Source organism: Tursiops truncatus, chromosome X, assembly GCF_011762595.2.
Source record: "Tursiops truncatus isolate mTurTru1 chromosome X, mTurTru1.mat.Y, whole genome shotgun sequence".
Taxonomy (NCBI): Eukaryota; Metazoa; Chordata; class Mammalia; order Artiodactyla; family Delphinidae; genus Tursiops; species Tursiops truncatus.
Window position 1 is genome coordinate 82,617,863 of NC_047055.1, and position 20,872 is coordinate 82,638,734.

General features: G+C 38.7%; 1 protein-coding gene across 1 annotated transcript in view; it reads left to right on the forward strand.

Moving 5' to 3' along the window:
* WNK3 (WNK lysine deficient protein kinase 3) overlaps positions 1 to 20,872 on the forward strand; it is a 145,959-nt gene that overhangs the window by 82,453 nt on the left and 42,634 nt on the right. The window contains exons 10-16 of the mRNA XM_073799048.1: positions 5,756 to 5,820; positions 9,355 to 9,502; positions 10,164 to 10,280; positions 11,469 to 11,624; positions 11,706 to 11,757; positions 13,365 to 13,502; positions 13,865 to 14,763. Of these exons, the coding sequence (XP_073655149.1) occupies positions 5,756 to 5,820; positions 9,355 to 9,502; positions 10,164 to 10,280; positions 11,469 to 11,624; positions 11,706 to 11,757; positions 13,365 to 13,502; positions 13,865 to 14,763 (1,575 nt within the window). The remainder of the gene's footprint in view (positions 1 to 5,755; positions 5,821 to 9,354; positions 9,503 to 10,163; positions 10,281 to 11,468; positions 11,625 to 11,705; positions 11,758 to 13,364; positions 13,503 to 13,864; positions 14,764 to 20,872) is intronic.

Consider the following 20,872-nt stretch of genomic DNA (forward strand, 5'->3'; position numbering starts at 1 on the left):
AATATTTTCTCAGTCCCTTTCTTTTTCTCCTCTTTTTCTGGAACCCCTATAATTCGAATGTTGGTGAGTTTTATGTTGTCCCAGAGGTCTCTGCGACTGTCCTCAGTTCTTTTCATTCTTTTTTCTTTATTCTGCTCTGCAGTAGTTATTTCCACTATTTTATCTTCCAGGTCACTTATCCGTTCTTCTGCCTCAGTTATTCTGCTATTGATCCCATCTAGAGTCTTTTTCATTTCATTTATTGTGTTGTTCATCATTGCTTTTTTCATCTTTAGTTCTTCTACGTGCTTGTTAAATGTTTCTTGCATTTTGTCCATTCTATTTCCAAGATTTTGGATCATCTTTACTATCATTATTCTGAATTCTTTTTCAGGTAGACTGCCTATTTCCGTTTCATTTGTTAGGTCTTGTGGGGTTTTATCTTGCTCCTTCATCTACGGTGTGTTTTTCTGTCTTCTCATTTTGTTTATCTTAATGTGTTTGGGGTCTCCTTTTTGCAGGCTACATGTTCGTAGTTCCCGTTGTTTTTGGTGTCTGTCCCCAGTGGCTATAGTTGGTTCAGTGGGTTGTGTATGCTTCCTGGTGGAGGGGACTAGTGCCTGTGTTCTGGTGGATGAGGCTGGATCTTGTCTTTCTGGTGGGCAGGTCCACGTCTGGTGGTGTGTTTTGGGGTGTCTGTGGACTTATTATTATTTTAGGCAGCCTCTCTGCTAATGGGTAGGGTTGTGTTCCTGTCTTGCTCATTGTTTGGCATAGGGTATCCAGCACTGTAGCTTGCTGGTCATTGAGTGAAGCTGGGTGCTGGTGTTGAGATGGAGATCTCTGGGAGATTTTTGCAGTTTGATATTATGTGGAGCTGGGTGGTCTCTTGTGGACCAGTGTCCTGAAGTTGGCTCTCCCACCTTAGAGGCACAGCACTGACTCCTGGCTGCAGCACCAAGAGCCTTTCATCCATATGGCTTAGAATAAAAGGGAGAAAAAGTAGAAAGAAAGAAAGAAAGAAAGAAGAAAGGAAGAAAGAAAGGAAGAAAGAAAGAAAGGAAGGAAGGAAGGAAGAAAGGAAGGAAGGAAGGAAGGAAAAGAAGGGAGGGAGGGAGGGACGAAGGAAGAAAGGAAGGAAGGAAGGAGGGAAGGAAAGAAAGAAGATAAAATAAAATAAAATAAGGTAAAATAAAATAAAGTTATTAAAATAAAAATAATTAAGAAAAAAAATTTTTTTTTAAAGGAAGAAAAAAAATGGATGGATAGAACCCTAGGACAAATGGTGGAAGCAAAGCTATAAAGACATAATCTCACACAGACGCATACACATACACACTCACAAAAAGAGGCAAAGGGGAAAAATCATAAATCTTGCTCTCATAATCCACCTACTCAATTTGGGATGATTTGTTGTCTGTTCATGTATTCCACAGATGCAGGGTACATCAAGTTGATGGTCGACCTTTAATCCACTGCTTCTGAGGCTGCTGGGAGAGATTTCCCTTTCTCTTTTTTGTTCGCACAGCTCCTAGGGGCTCAGCTTTGGATTTGGCCTGCCTCTACATGTGGGTCGCCGGAGGGCGTGTGTTCTTCGCTCAGAAAGGACGGGGGTTAAAGGAGCAGCTGCTTTGGGGACTCTGGCTCACTCACGCCACGGGGAGGAGGGCTACGAAGTGCAGGGCCAGCCTGCGGCGGCAGAGGCCGCCATGATGTTGCACCAGCCTGAGGCACGCCGTGCGTTCTCCCAGGGAAGTTGTCCCTGGATCCCAGGATCCTGGCAGTGGTGGGCTGCACAGGCTCCCCAGAAGGGGCGTGTGGATAGTGACCTGTGCTCGCACACAGGCTTCTTTCTGGCGGCAGCAGCAGGCTTAGCGTCTCATGCCATCTCTGTGGTCCGCGCTGTTAGACGCGGCTCGCACCCGTCTCTGGAGCTCCTTTAAGCAGCGCTCTTAGTCCCCTCTCCTTGTGCACCAGGAAACAGAGAGGGAAGAAGAAGTCTCTTGTCTCTTCGGCATGTCCAGACTTTTTCCCGGACTCCCTCCCTCCCTCCCGGCTAGCCGAGGTGCACTAACCCCTTGCAGGCTGTGTTCACGCCGCCAACCCCAGTCCTCTCCTTGAGCTCAGACCGAAGCCTGAGCCTCAGCTCCCAGCTCCGCCCGCTCTGGCGGGTGAGCAGACAGGCCTCTGGGGCTGGTGAGTGCTGGTCGGCACTGATCCTCTCTGCGGGAATGTCTCCGCAGAGGGACAACAGGGAATGTCTCCCTGTTGCTGTCCTCTCTTCCGCGGCTCTGAAGCTTTCCCCTCCGCAACCCGCAGTCTCCGCCCTCGAAGGGGCTTCCTAGTGTGTGGAAACCTTTCCCCCTTCACAGCTCCCTCCCACTGGTGCAGGTCCCGTCCCTATCCTTTTGTCTCTGTTTATTCTTTTTTCTTTTGCCCTACCCAGGTACGTGGGGCCTTTCTTGCATTTTGGGAGGTCTGAGGTCTTCTGCCAGCGTTCAGTAGGTGTTCTGTAGGAGTTGTTCCACACGTAGATGTATTTCGGGTGTATCTGTGGGGAGGAAGGTGATCTCCGCGTCTTACTCTTCCACCATCTTCCCCTCGTCCCCCCTTCTGCCATTTTTCAGGCAACTTCATAATTCCATTTTCCCAAAACTTTTTATCTTTTTGAGCAAAGAACTCTTCCAGGTGCCTTTTACAGTCTTCCAGGAAATGGAAATTTTTTCCATTAAGAGAATTTTGTAAAGACCGAAATAAATGGAAATCCGAAGTGCAATGTCTGATGAATATGGTGGATGAATCAGAACTTCCCAGCCAAGCTGTAACAGTTGTTTCCTGGTCATCAAAAAACATGTGGTCTTGCGTTATCCTGATGGAAGATTATGCGTTTTCTGTTGACTAATTCCAGACACTTTTTGTCGAGTGCTGCTTTCAGTTGGTCTAACTGGGAGCAGTACCTGTTGGAATTAATCATTTGGTTTTCCAGAAGGAGCTCATAATAGAGGACTGCCAACCCCACCATATACACAACATCACCTTCTTTGGATGAAGACCAGCCTTAGGTGTGGTTGGTGGCGGTTCATTTCACTTGGCCCATGATCTCTTCCGTTCCGTATTATTGTGCAGTATCCACTTTTCATCTCCCATCACACTTTTTAAAAAAATTTTTCTTTATTTATTTTCTTTATTTTTTTGGCTGCGTTGGGTCTTCGTTGCTGCGCAAGGGCTTTCTCTAGTTGCGGAGAGTGGGGTCTACTCTTTGTTGTGGTGCACGGGCTTTTCATTGTGGTGGCTTCTCTTGTTGCGGAGCACAAGCTCTAGCCACACAGGCTTCAGTAGTTGTGGCATGCAGGCTCAGTAATTGTGGCTTACGGGCTCTAGAGCGCAGGCTCACTAGGTGTGATGCACGGGTGTCGTTGCTCCATGGCATGTGGGATCTTCCCGGACTAGGGCTCGAACCCGTATCCCCTGCATTGGCAGGCGGATTCTTAACCACTGCGCCACCAGGGAAGCCCCACACTTTGTTTTAAAAACAGAACATTTTCATTACGTTTCAGTAGGGAATCGCATGAGGAAATATGGTTAAGAAGGTTTTTTTTGCCTAACTTACGTGGAACCCAAACATCAAAGCAATTCACATAACTAAGCTGGTGCAAATGATTTTCAACGCTTGATTTGGATATTTTGAGTATGTCGGCTGTCTCCTGCGTGGTATAATGTTGATTGTTCTCAATGAATATCTCTATTTGCTGGCTATCAACTTCAACTGGTCTACCCAACTGTGGAGCATTGTCCAGCAAGAAATCTCCATCATGAAACTTCACAAACCACTTTTGACACATTTGATCAGTCACAACACCTTCTCCATACACTACACAATTTTTTTTTGCGTTTTCAGTTATGTTTTTACCTTCTTGAAATAATAAAGCATAATATGCGGAAAATGTTGCATTTTTTCTTCCATCTTCAATATTCAAATGGATACACAAAAATTCACTAGTTTTGATAAGTCTTTTTTTTAATGCGGGCTGATATGACACCTGTCACATACAATCTAAGAAAACTGTTTCGAATGCAGTTAAAGACAACTAAGTGCTACTAGAGCCATCTTACGGAAATACCGATCGAACCTTTCGGCCAACCGAATAGAATGCCCTTCAATTTGAGTGTGTTTGAAGTTTCCTTTTTTCCCCCACATTCAGATCATGCATTTTTGTCAGGAATACCATGCAAACAATGTTGTAACCTTTGTGCATTGTATCATATTAGGAGCCATGTAATGTCAATTTGTCCCAATATTTCTGAGGTTAAATTTGATTACTTGGTTAAGGTGGAGGCTGCCAAGTTCTTCCACTGTAAAGTTACCATGTTTTGCTTTTTAATGAATAAATGATTTGTGGGGAGATATTTTGAAACTATGTAGATATCTTTTTCCTCATCCAACTTTCACCCACTAGTTTTATCATCCATTGATGATTTTCTAACTTCGTCATTCCTTATATTTATTTGGCTTTGTATTGTAAGAGCTTTCTTTTGTTTGTATCAGTATGAACTCTTGGATTATTTTATTAAATGCATTATATTCTGTTACTCATTATTTATTTTCATGCCCAATTTTTCCATATTTGGGTATAGGGAACCCCTTCAGGGTGGGTCAAGTGTGCTTTTGATATGTTCCCATCGTTCTGTGAGCAGTTCTTTACTTTGGTGGGTAGCAAGATGATCCAGGCTCATCTTATATTTTCTTTGCCCCAGTGCTGGAATCAGCCATTTCTCCAAGGAACCTTTATCCCTTTTAGTTTAGAAACCAAGATATGAGATAAGGTATATGTGTTTTTTAAAGAGACTCCAAGGTGATTTTGCTGGTCTTTCTGGAACCCATTGTAATAGAGCCTTCTTGTATACAGGAGTTCCATTCAGATATTTGCTAAATGGACAGGACTAAGGAGTAGTTGAAATAGTCCAGGGAGTTGAAGGAATATAAGTAGAGTCACTGTATATGAAAAAGCCCAACTCATTCAGAGGAGCTAGAGTTCAGTGTGGCTTCAAGAAGAGAAGAGCTAGAGAATGAGGCAGGAACCAGTTCATTGAGGACTTTATTTGCCATCCAAAGGAACTTAACCTTATAGAAGATGAGGGGCCATCATAGAGGGTTTAAACTAGGTAGGTAAGTGATTGATCTTGGTAGATTTGCATTTTAAAGTCACTGTACTGTCACCAGCGGCAATGCATAGGATGGATTAGATAAATGTTTAACATTATTTTCCAGCAGGGTTGGCATTTGCCTTTATAAACTTTTCTCCTAGATGCCAGTATTGCAGCTGCTGGATACTAACATCTCAAAGGAATTGTTGGCAGTAGTTTAGTGAAAAGGGAACAAGAGAGAGAGAGACCATACAATATGTTAAAACTTGAATCATTGATTTATCTGTTTCTGGAATGGTAGCAACTCTTCCTTTTATTAGTAGTTTTACAGTCAGGACTGGAAGCCATTGAAAAATAACACAAACAAAAGTATAAAATAAATGCTGTCTTTTTAAATGAAAAAGTCATGATGAATATCAATACTGCTACATTTTATTTTTCTTTATGTTTGGTAGTAACATCAATAATAGGATTGATATAGACATTCAGTAATGTAGACATTTTACCTGGTTTGTGTGGTAACCAAAGTATGAAATGTAACAAACACATTTTCTGCAATAATAGCAAATTGCACCTTCAGCTTAAAGTTTTGCTGTTATCATAATAAGTTTTATTTCTGTGCTATTTACAGCCTGTATCCCAAGCAGTTGGAGCTGAACAAACAGCAACTCTTCTAAAACCGGATTTAGTTCGAAGGTGAGTATCTTCAAATTAATACCATGAAAGCGATGAGGGTATGTTGAAGTACTGCATTCATTAGGTGCTTAGTGTGTCCTGACTGAAGAAGTTTCAGTGTTCTAGTATTTGTGTGTATGTTCAATAAAAATAGTAGATATTATTTTTACTTTTTATGTTAATAAATATCATATGGACTATGAAATTATTGACCATTTTCTTGTTCACATTATTATAATATTCTGGGGTGGTTTTCTTTTTGGCTGCACCACCGTGGCTTGTGGGATCTTAGTTCCCTGACCAGGGATTGAACCCATGCCCTTGGCAATGAGAGTACAGAGTCCTAACCACTGGTCTGCCAGGGAATTCCCATCATATTCTGTTCTTAGGAAAATGTTATAAGAATTTAAAAAGGAAATAAGAAATAATGTAATTTAAAGTTCCAGCTAATCTAAAGAAATAAATTACAACCAGATATATGATTATATTGTCATTTGGTAGTTGTAAACTAATATTTTTCTCTATCTTGTTCAGATTGGGTTAATTTCTCTTGTTCTGTCTTCAGGTTCACTGATTCTTTCCTTTGTCCTATTCATTCTGCTATTGTGCCCACTCAGTGCATTTTTTATTTCTATGATTGTACTCTTTCTATAATTTCCATTTGTTTCTTTCTTAATATCTTCTATTATTATGAGATTTTCTGGCTTTTCATTTGCTTCAAAAGTATTTGTAATTGCTCATTGAAACAATTTGATAATGGCTGCTTTAAAATCCTTGTCAGGTAATTCCAATATCTGATTCATCCTGGTGTTGGCATCTGTTGATTGTCTTTTCACATTCAAGTTGTGATTTTCCTGGTTTTTTGTATGACAGAGAATTTTCATTTGTCTCCTGGACATTTTGGACATTATGTTAGGATACTCTGGATCCTATTTAAATACTCTATTTTAGCAGTCAGTCATTGTGTTTAGGTGCAAAGGTCCTGGTCTACTTCTGTGGACTATGGTTCTAATGACAATTTAGTTTTCAGAGTCTTTGTATTATTATTCGGATCTGCTTGGTTCACCTGACACCATTGGGACCCACTGCTGGACCAAGGGGTTGGAGAGCACTTCTCTAGGCCCGCTGCCCTAAGCCAGCTCTCCAGACCACATGCTACTGGTAGGGTTCCCACCAGCATCACCAAGGGAGGAAAGGGCCCACCTGAATCACCTTCTGTTGCTAGGTTGGGGTTCAGGAGACCACTGGGCTTGGGCTACCTTTGCCTTTTGGCCCAGGAGTCAGGAGACGCCAAGCTGTTATATTTTTCCTCAAGTCCTGGGAGTCCCTAGCTAGTCTGCCTTCATCTTTTCACTCTTCAGTGCCCTCCTGTGATATTCTACTGTATTATTTCCAGATTTTTTAGTTATACTTAGTGGGGAGGAATGGGGAGAGTTGAGTTTCTGCCATCTTATCCCAAACCCTAAACTAGTGTTTTAAGATAACTTTGCAAAGTGAATGATACAGCTGCATTGATTAGAATTATGTCCCTTTTCTCCTCTGAAGGTGTTATTTATTACTGCTATTTCTCTGTCTATTAAAAAGCTAAGAGCAGTATTAATGTATTTTCTTCCTCCACTTATATTTATGAAAATCCTTTTTCACAGGGACATAGAAAAAGTTTTAGGAGTTCGTTTTATTTTTTCTTGTATATCTTTATATAGATACTTCCTGAGTAGTTTTTAGGAGAAAGGACTTAACCTAAAAATTAATTTAAAAAATATCTACTGCTTATAGATCTCATTTAAGTTTCAAATGTATTTATTGGAATTTTTGTTATTTATTGAAATATCTTCAAATTTATTAAAGAAAAAGCTGAAAAATACCTTTGACACAGATCAGCTGAAAGTTAGTCTGCCCTGTCATAATCATATTGACTTGAAACTGAAAATATAACTAGTTAGAATTAATCATGTTGAATCATTTTCACATCATTCATTTTCAGTTTTTTTTAACCAAAATTATGGTGTATTTTTTCTTCTTCCCTCCCTCCCTCCCTCCCTCCCTCCCTCCTTCCCTCTTCCTTCCTTCCTTCCTTCCTTCCTTCCTTCCTTCCTTCCTTTCATTCTATTGAGGTAAAACTCATGTATACCCTTATATTAGTTTTGGATATACAGTAGAGTGATTCACCATTTGTATATATTATGAAATGATCACCACAATAAGTCTAGTTTAAACATCCATCACCATACATAGTTACAAAATTTTTTTTCTTGTGATGAGAACTTTAAAATCTACTCTCAGCAACTTTGAAATATGCAATACAGCATTATTAACTATAGTTGCCATGCTGTACATTACATGACTTATTTTATAACTGGTAGTTTGTACCTTTCGACTCCCTTCACCCATTTCGCTCCCTCTCCACCCCCTCCCCCCACCACTGCCTCTGGCAACCACTGATCTGTTCTCTGTATCTATGAGCTTGGGAGATTTTTCGTTTTTTTAGATTGCACATATAAGTGAGATCATATGGTATTTGTCTTTCTCTTTCTGACTTACTTTACTTAGCATAATGCCCTCAAGTTCCATCTATGTTGTTACAAATGGCAAGATTTCATTCTTTTTTATGGCAGAATAATATTCCATTGTATATACACACTACATTTTCTTTATCTCATTTTCATTTCTTTTTCTGTTTCTTGCACTATTCCTGTCTTCCACACCTCATGTATCCCCTGTTGAGTTTGTTACATAAACAGCTATATTTTGAGTGAGAATTGGTTTTTAGAAGTTTTATTTGAAATAAATAAGAAAAAATAAATAAGAAAAATAAAAAAAATAAATAAGAAAAACCCCAAAACAAACAAAATAAAATTGATCAGGGGCTTCCCTGGTGGCGCAGTGGTTGAGAGTCCGCCTGCCGATGCGGGGGACGTGGGTTCGTGCCCTGGTCTGGAAAGAATCCCACATGCTGTGGAGTGGCTGGGCCCGTGGGCCATGGCAGCTGAGGCTGCGCATCCGGAGCCTGTGCTCCGCAATGGGAGAGGCGACAACAGTGAGAGGTCCACGTACCGCAAAAACAAAAAAAACAAAAACAAACAAACAAAATTTAAAAAAAAATTGATCAGGAACATCCCCTGATAAAAGGTTCCACAGAGGTCCATCACTAGCAGTGTTTTTCTTTCACTCTCACTACTGTGAGATGTTGGCCTGATACGTACAATATAATCTCAGTGTTTCATAACTTTTAAAAACAGCTTTATTGAGATATAATTCACATACCATTAGATTTTCACCCATTTAAAGTGTACAATTCAATGGCATTTAGTATATTTGCAGAGTTGTGCAGTCATAACTTTTTGAGAGATATTGTACTACTTATATATTTTATTTAAACATTATTTATGATTTTATAATTGAGGGTTTTTCTTAGAATTTTACCATCAAGATGGAATGATTCTATCCACAAAGGAATTTCAGATGTTAACTCTGATTTGGGTTAAATATTGGACTTTGAGAATCATTTCTTCTCTGAGAAATTGAATTGGAGTTGCTTTTTTTTTTGAGTAATAGTTTGAATAATGATGTGGCAGCTGTGAAGGAAAACACCAATACCCCTGATAACCCAAGTGGAAATGGCAAACAAGATCGGATCAAACAAAGAAGAGCTTCCTGTCCTCGATCAGAGAAGGGGACTAAATTTCAGCTTACTGTCCTTCAGGTCAGTGTATAAATATGATTTGGTTAAGAGTGCATGTTGAGGTCTGGGGGGGTCAGGGAGGGGCGATGTTGCTGTGGAGGTGAGTATAGGGTATTATGAAACTCTGCAGCAAACACTCTTGAACACAAATCTTTGTATATATACCTGATTATTTCCTTATGATAGATTCCTAGAAGTAGAATTAGTGGGTCAAAGGGTATGAAGATTTTTTTAAAGTTTCTAAATATGTATTTCTAGGTTGCTGTCCATAAAGTCTGGACCAGTTTACATTTCCATTAGCAGTGCATTTTCTTTAGCTTAAAGGGTCAATTTGTGGGAGAATTTTGGAAATGAATGACCAGATTTAGATCTTTGCATTGCAGGTAGCTATAGTGACCGTTGTAACTTTTTTTTTTGCCTTTTCATAAAAGTTGTGTTCCTTTTCTTTCCCACAGGTTCACATTTCTAACTTATTTTTTGCTGAATAATTTGAGCCTTAGATTTGTCATACAATAGTTGTTTAGGCAGTATTTCATCAAGGGAAAAACAATCTTTTTAGATTCTGAACAGTTTAAACCATTTTTTTCATATATCGTATGTGAGCTCATCCAAATGTTTCCTGCACCATTTACAAAGAGAAGACAATGACTGACTCTTAAACTAGTGACATGTTTGTGCCCAGGTGTCAATCTCTGGAGACAACATGGTGGAGTGTCAACTGGAGACACACAATAACAAGATGGTCACCTTCAAGTTTGATGTTGATGGTGATGCACCAGAGGATATTGCAGACTATATGGTAAGTACAGTAAAACCAAATTATTTTCTCTTAAGCATTCTGTCTCTTTTTCCTCTCTAACTCTCCCCCCATTTATTCAGAGCCATCTTTTTTTAGGGTACTGCTAGTTTTTAAAATTTGTACAGAACTAAATTGGTTATGATCAAGAGTAAGTCACTATACCTCCTCTGGTTTCTGTATATTTATGTGTAAAATATGAGGGAGTTTCATTAAGAGAGGATCTAGGTCAGTGCTTCTTATGCCTAGCTGCATGTCAAAATCACTGGAAGAGTTTTTTAACAATTCTGTTGGGAATACCCTGGTGGTCCAGTGGTTAGGACTCGGTGCTTTCACTGCCGTTGTCTGGGTTCAATCCCTGGTCGGGGAAATAAGATCCTGCAAGCCACGTGGCGCAGCCAAAAAACAAAAAGCCCCAAACAAAAACTAAAACAAAAACAATTCCGTTGCCTGGGTCCCTAATTAAATCAGAATTTTTGGAGATGAGGCCTAAGCATTAATAGTTTGTAAAGTTCCCCAGGTAATTCTAATGTATTAGCTACTGATATAACATCTTACATATAGGTGTTCAAGTAATGTTCATCATTTCATTTAGTTTTTGTATTTTCTTTGAATTGTTAGGCTTAAGTTAATATTCCCCTCCTCTTTTTTTTAATGGGAATGATCTAGGGTGGCACGAAGAGTACATAATGCTTTTGTTTCTGCCAGTTTTCTTCGTATATACATTCCTGGCCAAGCAGAATTTAACATTTTAAAAGTTAATAATTTTGTCAGTCTGCCTCTTATTCAATGTAGTATTTTCTGAACTGTCTCTAGGCCAATTCTTTATCATCTTTAGAGATGCTTCATTTTGTGTTTTTTTTTATTTAAAAGCTTTTGCGTTTGGACATCCTAGTTTTAAACGTAAACATTACCTCAGTTATGTTCTTCAAATGGCAATCAATTTATAGAATGCCAGATTTTTTAAAAATGCTGGCTTCTGGTAGGTAGTGCCAATCTGAAAATATCAGTGGTCTCAAAATAGAATAATTTAATGTATTATGTGGCATTTTATTGCTGGTCTTTGTTAATTCTGTTGTGGCATTTAGATCTAAATACCTAATTTATTTTTCTTTATGGTAGTCACCATATTATAATTTTGAAGAAACTAAATTCATTCTTGTGAATAGACTTACTTTTACTTTTGGATAGGTTGAAGATAACTTTGTCCTGGAAAGTGAAAAAGAAAAATTTGTAGAAGAATTGAGGGCTATCGTAGGTCAAGCCCAGGAGATCCTTCATGTCCACTCTGCTGCAGAAAGAGCCATTGGAGTTGACTCTATTACTATGGAATCCAGCAGTAGCCAAGTAAGAGAAATTGCTTAGCAAATAGGTCTTCTCGGATATGTATCAGGAACTTCTTTATTTATCTATTCATTTTTAATTCAGACAGGATCATCTGAACAAGTACAGATAAATTCTGCATCCACTCAAACCAGCAGTAAGTATACTTAATAAAATTTACTATTTGGCTTTTGAAGCAAGACATTTGGAAACTTTTAATGTACACACCTTGGGAAAGATGTTAGCCAATAAAGGAATTTGATAAATTGTTAATGTAGGTTTTCCCACACTTTGAAAGGACTTTATAGCCCAGAAATAAGAAGTAAAAAAAGTGAGAAGTAAAACCATTCTGCAAATTTCCTCCAAGTATTGGTTCTTTACCTGATTAATTTATTTCTGAGTTGTTGCATGGTATGTTACCAGAAAAGCAGTCACAGTACTGCTGACCTTTAATGGCTTTACTGTTTGAACTTAACTGGTAAGTTTTTCTTTTCCTCTATATGAGATGGACAACAACTTTCTTAACTAAAATCATTATGTTCTAAGTTTGCCTCATGTTTTAATAGCATTAGTATCTTGATTTCATTCTACCAATGATATGCTTCTACCTGCTCTGATCACTAAGTTTTTGTAAATCAGATACCAGATAAACTGCCAGGGACTAAAAATGGTGTCTTCTATTTTCTTTTCTCATAAATTTATCTCTCCATTCTTCTCAGCTCTGGTCATGGGTATATTTAGAGTGTCTGGGAGGGGGAGGAGAGCCACAGACAAATGAGGACATCTGAAGGAATTATAACAGCATGAAGAAGCAACAGGTGGTGTGGGAGTCATGGAACCAGATACCATTACCCTCAAATGTAGTTTGTGTTAGGATGCCAGGGTTCTCCTCTGTCTTCTTTTTCTCATTAGCAGGAGTCTGAGTAGATTTCTTTTTATTTATTTATTTATGGCTGTGTTGGGTCTTCGTTGTTGCGTGCAGGCTTTCTCTAGTTGCAGCAAGTGGGGTCTGCTCTTCGTTGTGGTGTGCGGGCTTCTCACTGTGGTGGCTTCTCTTCTTGTGGAGCACGGGCTCGAGGAGTGCAGGCTTCAGTAGTTGTGGTACAGAGGCTCTAGTTGTGGCGCACTGGCTCAGTAGCTCCACGGCATGTGGGATATTCCCAGACCAGGGCTCGAACCCATGTCCCCTGCATTGGCAGGCGGATTCTTAACCACTGCACCACCAGGGAAGTCCCTGAGTATATTTCTGACTGGCAAAGTAGGGTAAAGTTTAAAAGAGAATAACTTATTTGAATAAGTTAACAAAGTAGGAGTACAGATGTAGGGGCTTATTTTACTTTATTTTTTAAGTTGTCATACAGTAAAATAGACGTTTTTTTCTTTTGGTGTAGGGTTCTGTAAATTTTAGTCCTCTTATAGATTTGTGTAAGCACCACCATAATCAGGATACAGAACAGAAGATGTAGGTTTTAGTGGAAAAAGTGCTTTTCGTTTTTTTCCCAAAACTGCCCTGCTTTTAATTGCTATTGATACAATGTTTGTTTCCGTAGAATCCAAAATCCTTCTCTAAAGATATCTTGTGCATAGTTGTTAGAGTATTTTTCAGTCAGGGTTGGGAGGTCTGGTCTTATAAGTTACATATATCCTAGTGCGTTGTAAATGGAGATAAAAGACAAAACGGTGTTTTAACCTGGTTTCCTTAGTCAATAGGTAAACATATTGACAATTGATTAGCATATTAATTTTTGCCAATTCTTTCTACAGATGAATCTGCTCCTCAGTCATCCCCAGTTGGTCGATGGCGATTTTGTATCAATCAGACAATAAGAAACCGTGATGCTCAATCTCCTTCTTCTCTTCAGCAGTCCATGTCTACAGTTCCTGGGCTAAATCTGCTTTCTAGTAAGTGTTTGTTCTTTGCCACCTTTATCCAGACCTGGAAGATGGGGATGCAAAATATATACTGTATCTTTAACTTGTTTTCATGGGTATTTTATGCTTATGAGAATTTTCATAAGCATTTTTGAAGATATTAATGTTAGGAGGGAACTTAAGCCATTTAAATTTTAATATTTATGGAAAAAAAAGGAAAAGGTTTTTCTCCTTATTAGGTTGAATTCTGTGTATTTTGAGTTTTATTTATAAGAATACTTTCACACAGGTTCTAGTTTGCCCCTTGCTCCTCCTGTTCCTTTTGAGTTTGGGTACTAGTCCATGCTTTGTACTTACCATACATGCTTAGCCATTCTTTGTTATTGTTCCAGGTCCAAGAAACATAAGTAATAAGGAAATATCACAGGACACGCTGCTCACTCTAGAAAATAATCCATGCCAGCGTGCATTTTACACCTCCACATCAGAACACAAAGATGTAGTTGATGGTAAGATTTCTGAATATGCCAGTGTAGAAACTAAGCAGCCAGCTATACTTTATCAAGTGGAAGATGACAAGCAGATAATGGCACCAGTTGCTAGCAGTTCCAGTCTTGAATGTGAGGGACTCACCAGCCAAGCAGGCATATTCCTACCTGTGTATCCAGGTCACCAAGCTGCCAGTCAGGCAGCTCCTGGTGAGTCAACTCAGATTGCTCCTAACTCTCTTACAACTCCGGCATTTATGTCTGATCAAAAGCCTCAGTCCTTACCGGTGCAGCAGCCAACTATGGATGCAGAGTTTATTTCCCAAGAAGGAGAAACCGCAGTGATCGTGGAAGCAAGTTCTCCTAAGATGGTCATTCCCACTCAGACCCCTGGCCTTGAACCAACTAGCCTGCTGTCCTCTACGGTCCTGGAATCAGACGGGGAAGGACCTCCAAAAATGGAGTTTGCAGACAACCGAATTAAAACTCTGGATGAAAAATTAAGAAATTTGCTCTATCAGGAGCATAGCATATCTAGCATCTATCCTGAGAGTCAGAAGGATACCCAAAGCATAGATTCTCCGTTTTCTTCCTCTGCTGAAGACACAGTCTCATGTCCAGTGCCAGAAGTCATAGGCATCAGTCACTGTGGAATTCAAGATAGTCCTGCACAGTCCCCTAATTTTCAGCAGACAGGCTCTAAGATTCTGTCCCATGTGACTGTGAGTCAGCCTGCAAACATATCAGTGTTCAAAAGGGACCTGAATGTGATAACTTCTATACCCAGCGAATTATGTTTACATGTAAGTATCATTCTTTCTAACCAATTCCTTATCCTATGCTTTTAAAGAAATGCCTTCTTTTCTAAAGTTCTGTCCTTTGAAATGAAATTATCTATGTCACAAGATTCTGAGGTCACAGGTATTTAAGAAGGCCATAGCTTAGGCTGCAGGGGCCCAGAACTTAATAGAGATGGTAGAACTTTCTTGGTGAGAGAGCCCTCTGGTGAATTAGCTAGGAACTTGTGAGCAATGTTTATTTTTGTATTAATGACAGAACAGGACTGATTTATAGATTGTTTTAGTGGGTAGGAAGAACTTGCTTTTAGATTTCCACTTAAAAATTCCTGTTATCAGTTTCATTTTTAAAAATATTATGGTTTTAATTTAATCTTGTTTATGGGTTTTTATTTATTTGAAAAAAATATTTTAAAAGGAAAAAAAACCCATAATCTCATGACTTGTTTTTTTTAACTTATGTAATGTAGGAATTTAATTTCTCTTTTCTGTTCCTTCAACTCATAGGGATAACCACTATCTGGTGCTTATCCACTATATGGTACTAATCCTTCTTGACTTAAGCTTATACAGATCTACTTACAAACCTACAACTTCTTATTCACAAAAATAGTATTGTGCTATAAACATATTGGTCTACAACTTAATTTTTTAATTTTACAGTATATCATAGACATATTTTAAAATATTTATCACTGTATCTCTTTATTATTGTTATTATTATATAAATAATATATGCATGTATATAAAGTAAAATTCACCCCACTTCTAAACCTATAGACACAGCTGTTGATAAATCTTCCCAGGCATGGTTTTCACTAATATACAAATATTTATATAGCACTTCTTTATATGTATTATATCTGTTTACAAAGACACAGATACATACTATATATTTATATACACATACTTCCTTACATACATGTGCGTTCTAAATTTTTTTCCCACTTATGGACATCTATCCATGTCAGTATACATAGTTCCACCTCACCTAACTTTTCAAAAAATATATTTATTTATTTATTTGGCTGCATTGGGTCTTAGTTGCGGTGCGCAGGCTTCTCTCTAGTTGTGGCTCTTGGGCTCTATAGCGCACAGGCTTGGTAGTTGCGGCGCACGGGCTTAGTTGCCCCATGGCGTGTGGGATCTTAGTTCCCCAACCAGGGATTGAACCTGCATCCCCTACGTTGGAAGGCGGATTCTTAACCACTGGACCACCAGGGAAGTCTCCTCACCTAACTTTTTTAAACAACAGCATAATATTCCATTGAGCAAATATAATTTAAGTACTTATTTTTTGGTAAACTAGTAATTTAAAATTATGCAATTAATGCATAAATGCAAAAGAAATTCAGAAGGATAGAAAATTAAAAGGAATTGTTGTGTTAACACTCCCACTCCCCAAACACTATTAAGTTCCTGGTTTTAATTCTTGTGGTCATTGCTATTAATAACTTATAAATAATATACAATTTTAGTAATTTTATACAATAAAATTTGACTCACTTCTATGAAGGGTAGAGAAATTATATTTTCCCTTTCCTCTACTTTTCTTCCCCATACACCTCCCAATTTTTATTACTTAAATTACTTTTTAACATTGGCAAAGTTTATAACATCTACATTTTTTTCTTTATCGGTTTTGCTTTGTCTGTAGGTTGATTGGAAGAACGAAAATCAGTAAACAGCATTTATATTATGATTATTTGTGTTATCTGGTAATCACGTAACATGATTAGAACCATAAAAAAATGAAATGTAGGGCTTCCCTGGTGGCACAGTGGTTGAGAGTCCGCCTGCCGATGCAGGGGACACGGGTTCATGCCCCGGTCTGGGAGGATCCCACATGCCGCGGAGCGGCTGGGCCCGTGAGCAACGGCCGCTGAGCCTGTGCTTCCGGAGCCTGTGCTCCGCAACAGGAGAGGCCACGACAGTGAGAGGCCCGTGTACTGAAAAAAAAAAAAAAAAAAAAAAGAAAGAAAGAAATGTAATTCTCTGTCATTTAAACTTTGTTGCTCAGGAGACTCTTCCAAGTGTCAAGGTTAAATGGATTCTTTTGTTTGTTTCAAGTGTCCATTGCTACATCTAGATCAAACTTATTACCTGCCACTGTTTCTGGTGTCCTAGAATTCCTTTTTATTTCCCCCCTGAAATGCTTCTATGAGTAATATTTTAAAATATGTTGCATGTGTGACCAATTTTTTTTAATGTCCAGAAATATCTTTATTTTGCTTCACAATTAAGTACAGATGGTAGGATCATTTTGAGTTAATTTTTGTATATGGTGTGAGATAAAGGTCCAGCTTCATTCTTTTGCATGTGGCTATCCAGTTGTTCCAGCACTGTTTGTTATTTTATTCTTTGTTGTTATAATAAATGAAATAGTTTTCTTAATTTCCTTTTCAGATTTTTCATTGCTAGTGTATAGAAATACGATTGATTTTTGATTGTTCATGTTGTATCCTTCAAGTTCGCTGAGTTTTTTTTATTAGCTGTGATAGCTTTTGGTAGATTTTCTATATAATATCAGTATATAAGATCTTATCATCTGTGAATAGAGACAGTTTTATTTCTTCATTTCCTGTTTTTCTTATCTATTAACTTTTCATTTCATGCTTTTTAAAAAAATTTTGGCTGCATGTGGTCTTCATTGCTGCGTGTGGGCTTTCTCTAGTTGCTGCGAGTGGGGGCTATTCTTTGTCGCAGTGTGTGGGCTTCTCATTGCGGTGGCTTCTGTTGTTGCGGAGCCTGGGCTCTTAGGCATGCAGGCTTCAGTAGTTGTGGCATGCAAGCTCTAGAGCGCAGGCTGTGTAGCTGTGGCGCACGGGCTTAGTTGCTCCATGGCATGTGGCATCTTCTTGGACCAGGAATTGAACCTGTGTTCCCTCCATTGGCAGGCAGATTCTTAACCACTGCACTACCAGGGAAGTCCCTCATTTCATGCTTTCCATCTCTTTGTCCTTTTGCTTTTTGTACTGGGAGAATGTCTCAACTTTTAAGCTGTTTATAATCTCCTATTCAGCTATTTTTTTTATGTCAAGGAATTGCATTTTTAATTTCTAGTAACTATAGTTCATTCTTTTTCTTATGGATATAGTATATTCACACATCTCTTTCAACATATTAAAGTCTTATTAATGCTGTTTCCCTGGGTATGCTGTTTGTTGAGTTTAGTGTTTTCTTAAAGTGCTGGTTTCCCAAAAGTGTTGGTGATTCTTCGTTGTGTACTCAGTTTTTCTTTTTCCCCCATAAGATTCCCTGTTTGTCTCTTTGTAAATGTTATATATAATTACTATAGCCTTACTCCAGTAATTGTGGGAAAAGCATGGGACATGCTTCCTGGCACTGGGTATTGCAACTTGTCTTTAATGCTGCCCAGAGGGAGGTCCAATAGCTAGTCTTCAAAGGTAGCAAGGCTTCCCCTTACTCCTGGATCTTGTCTCTTCCCTACATTACTGACCTTTTTCTTGGCAATAAACATTTTCCTCCTTACCACTCTTATTTGGGAGCAGATTCCTCTGCTGTCTTTTGTTTATTGTGGAGATGAGGTGGGAAGGTGCCCCAACCAGTTCACTCATCCGTTCAGTGAATATCTGCTGAGCAGTGAATAAGTCAAGATCTCTGTTTTTGTGGAGCTCACATTCTAGTCGGGGAAGATAGATCCTAAACAAATAAATAAAGGGTTATGATAGAAAGACTAAGGAATTACTTTATATAGGGTGGTCAGGGAAGGATTTGTATGTGATGGTGACATTCATAGGTGGATACCTGTTCCAGGAAACAAAAGAAGGCCAGTAAGTAGGAGAGTGTTATAATATGATGCTGAAGTGATAGATAGGAGACAGATAGATTGTTATAGCTTTGTAAACATTCTGTCCAACCACCCATCCTTTTGGTTGGCCAGGGCGCTCTCTCCTGCTGCCCATATCTACCACCTCAATTTGCTGCATTTTGAAACAGTTCCTGCATATATCATTATGCATTGAAGGAGGCTGCTTTTTCCTCCTTTAATCTTATATGCAGGGCTTCTCTGGTGGCCCAGTGGTTAAGAATCCGCCTGCCAATGCAGGGGACACGGGTTTCAGACCTGGTCCGGGAAGATCCCACATGCCACGGAGCAACGAAGCCCGTGCGCCACAACTACTGAACCTGTGTTCTAGACTTTGTGTGCCACAACTACTGAAGCCCATGTGCCTAGAGCCCGTGCTCTGCAATAAGAGAAGCCACCACAATAAGAAGCCCACGCACCACAATGAAGCATAGCCCCCGCTCGATGCAACTAGAGAAAGCCCGCACACAGCAATGAAGATCCAACGCAGCTAAAAAATTAATTAATTAATTTAAAAAACTTATATGCATGTGTCTACATCTGTTTTTCCTGTTGTACCTGTGTATTTGGGTTGGTAAGGGAGGCTAGAACTTGTATTTAATTTATCATCTTGATCCAGTTATTACTTAATAAAAATCTTTTCTGTAATTTCAGTGGGACCAATGTAACACTTTCTAAATCATAATATTATTGAGAGTTTTTTCCTCTTTATGAAAGTAGTATTACTTGTCCAAAATGGGACTTTGGAAAATAAAAACTGTTCAGAATTTTACTTTTAATAACTGCTGAATTAAGTGTTAATAATGCTTACCCCAAACTGCAGTTTACTTAGTGCTGCTTAGGCTGTCTTCCTTCAGACAAATGCTGAATCCCTTTCTTTGAACTTTTACTCTTTTAATTTTCTAAATTAGTAGGGGCCATGCTCATGTTTCCCAAAGTATTTCTGGCTCTGTGTATTAATTTCTTATATTAGTTATTATAAGAAATTTATTTTTAGAATACTCAGAATACAGCAGCAGTTAATTCTGATTTTTGAGGGGAGGGATGGGAGGACAAGAAGAGGGAAGAATGATTTTATAGCCAGCTGTGGCCTGATGCTAACAGTTTTTAGAGCTTGAATTTGAAATAATTTTGAGGTCCATTGTAAATTTCTGTGTGCTTATGTAATGTAAGAAACTTGATTTGGTAATATATTTCTGTAAATGTAAATGCCTAGACATCTTGTTTTTCTGTTTATCATGCATGTCAGGCATCTTAAACTCTCTTAGATAATATAAGCATAAATGAAACTTTCCATTTTAAGATCATAGGGTTTAAGTAACCATTTTTAGTGAATTGGTGCATATGAGGGTTATTTCCTTCATATTTTAATTTTCAGTTTTCAAAGGTGCTATAATAAAAAATATTCTAGGGTGGAAGTTTAATATTCTGCTGTTTTATTTATCTGAAGTCTAAATAGTATTTTTAAAGAAAGGGGAAGGCTTAATTCCTATAAGTTTAATACTTCAGGTTTAGTCTGATATGATACTATTAATAGAAGTATACATAGCATTCTATTTTTTTTACGTTTTTATTGGAGTATAATTGCTTTACAATGGTGTGTTAGTTTCTGCTTTATAACAAAGTGAATCAGTTATACATATACATATATCCCCATATCTCTTCCCTCCTGCGTCTCCCTCCCTCCCACCCTCCGTATCCCACCCTTCTAGATAGTCACAAAGCACCGAGCTGATCTCCCTGTGCTACGCGACTGCTTCTCACTAGCTATCTATTTTACACTTGGTAGTGTATATATGTCCATATACGCACTACCACTCTCTCACTTTGTCCCAGCTTACCCTTCCCCCTCCCCGTGTACTCAAGTCCGTTCTCTAGTAGGTCTGTGTGTTTATTCCCGTCTTGCCCCAGGTTCCTCATCACCTTTTTTTTTTTTTTAGATTCCATATGTATGTGTTAGCATACGGTATTTGGTTTTCTCTTTCTGACTTACTTCACTCTGTATGACACACTCTACGTCCATCCACCTCACTACAAATATCTCAATTTCATTTCTTTTTATGGCTGAGTAATATTCCATTGTATATAGGTGCCACATCTTCTTTATCCATTCATCTGTTGAGGGACACTTAGGTTGCTTCCATGTCCTCGGTATTGAAATAGTGCTGCAATGAACATTGTGGTACATGACACTTTTTGAATTATGGTTTTCTCAGGGTATATGCCCAATAGTGGGATTGCTGGGTCGTGTGGTAGTTCTATTTGTAGTTTTTTAACGAACCTCCA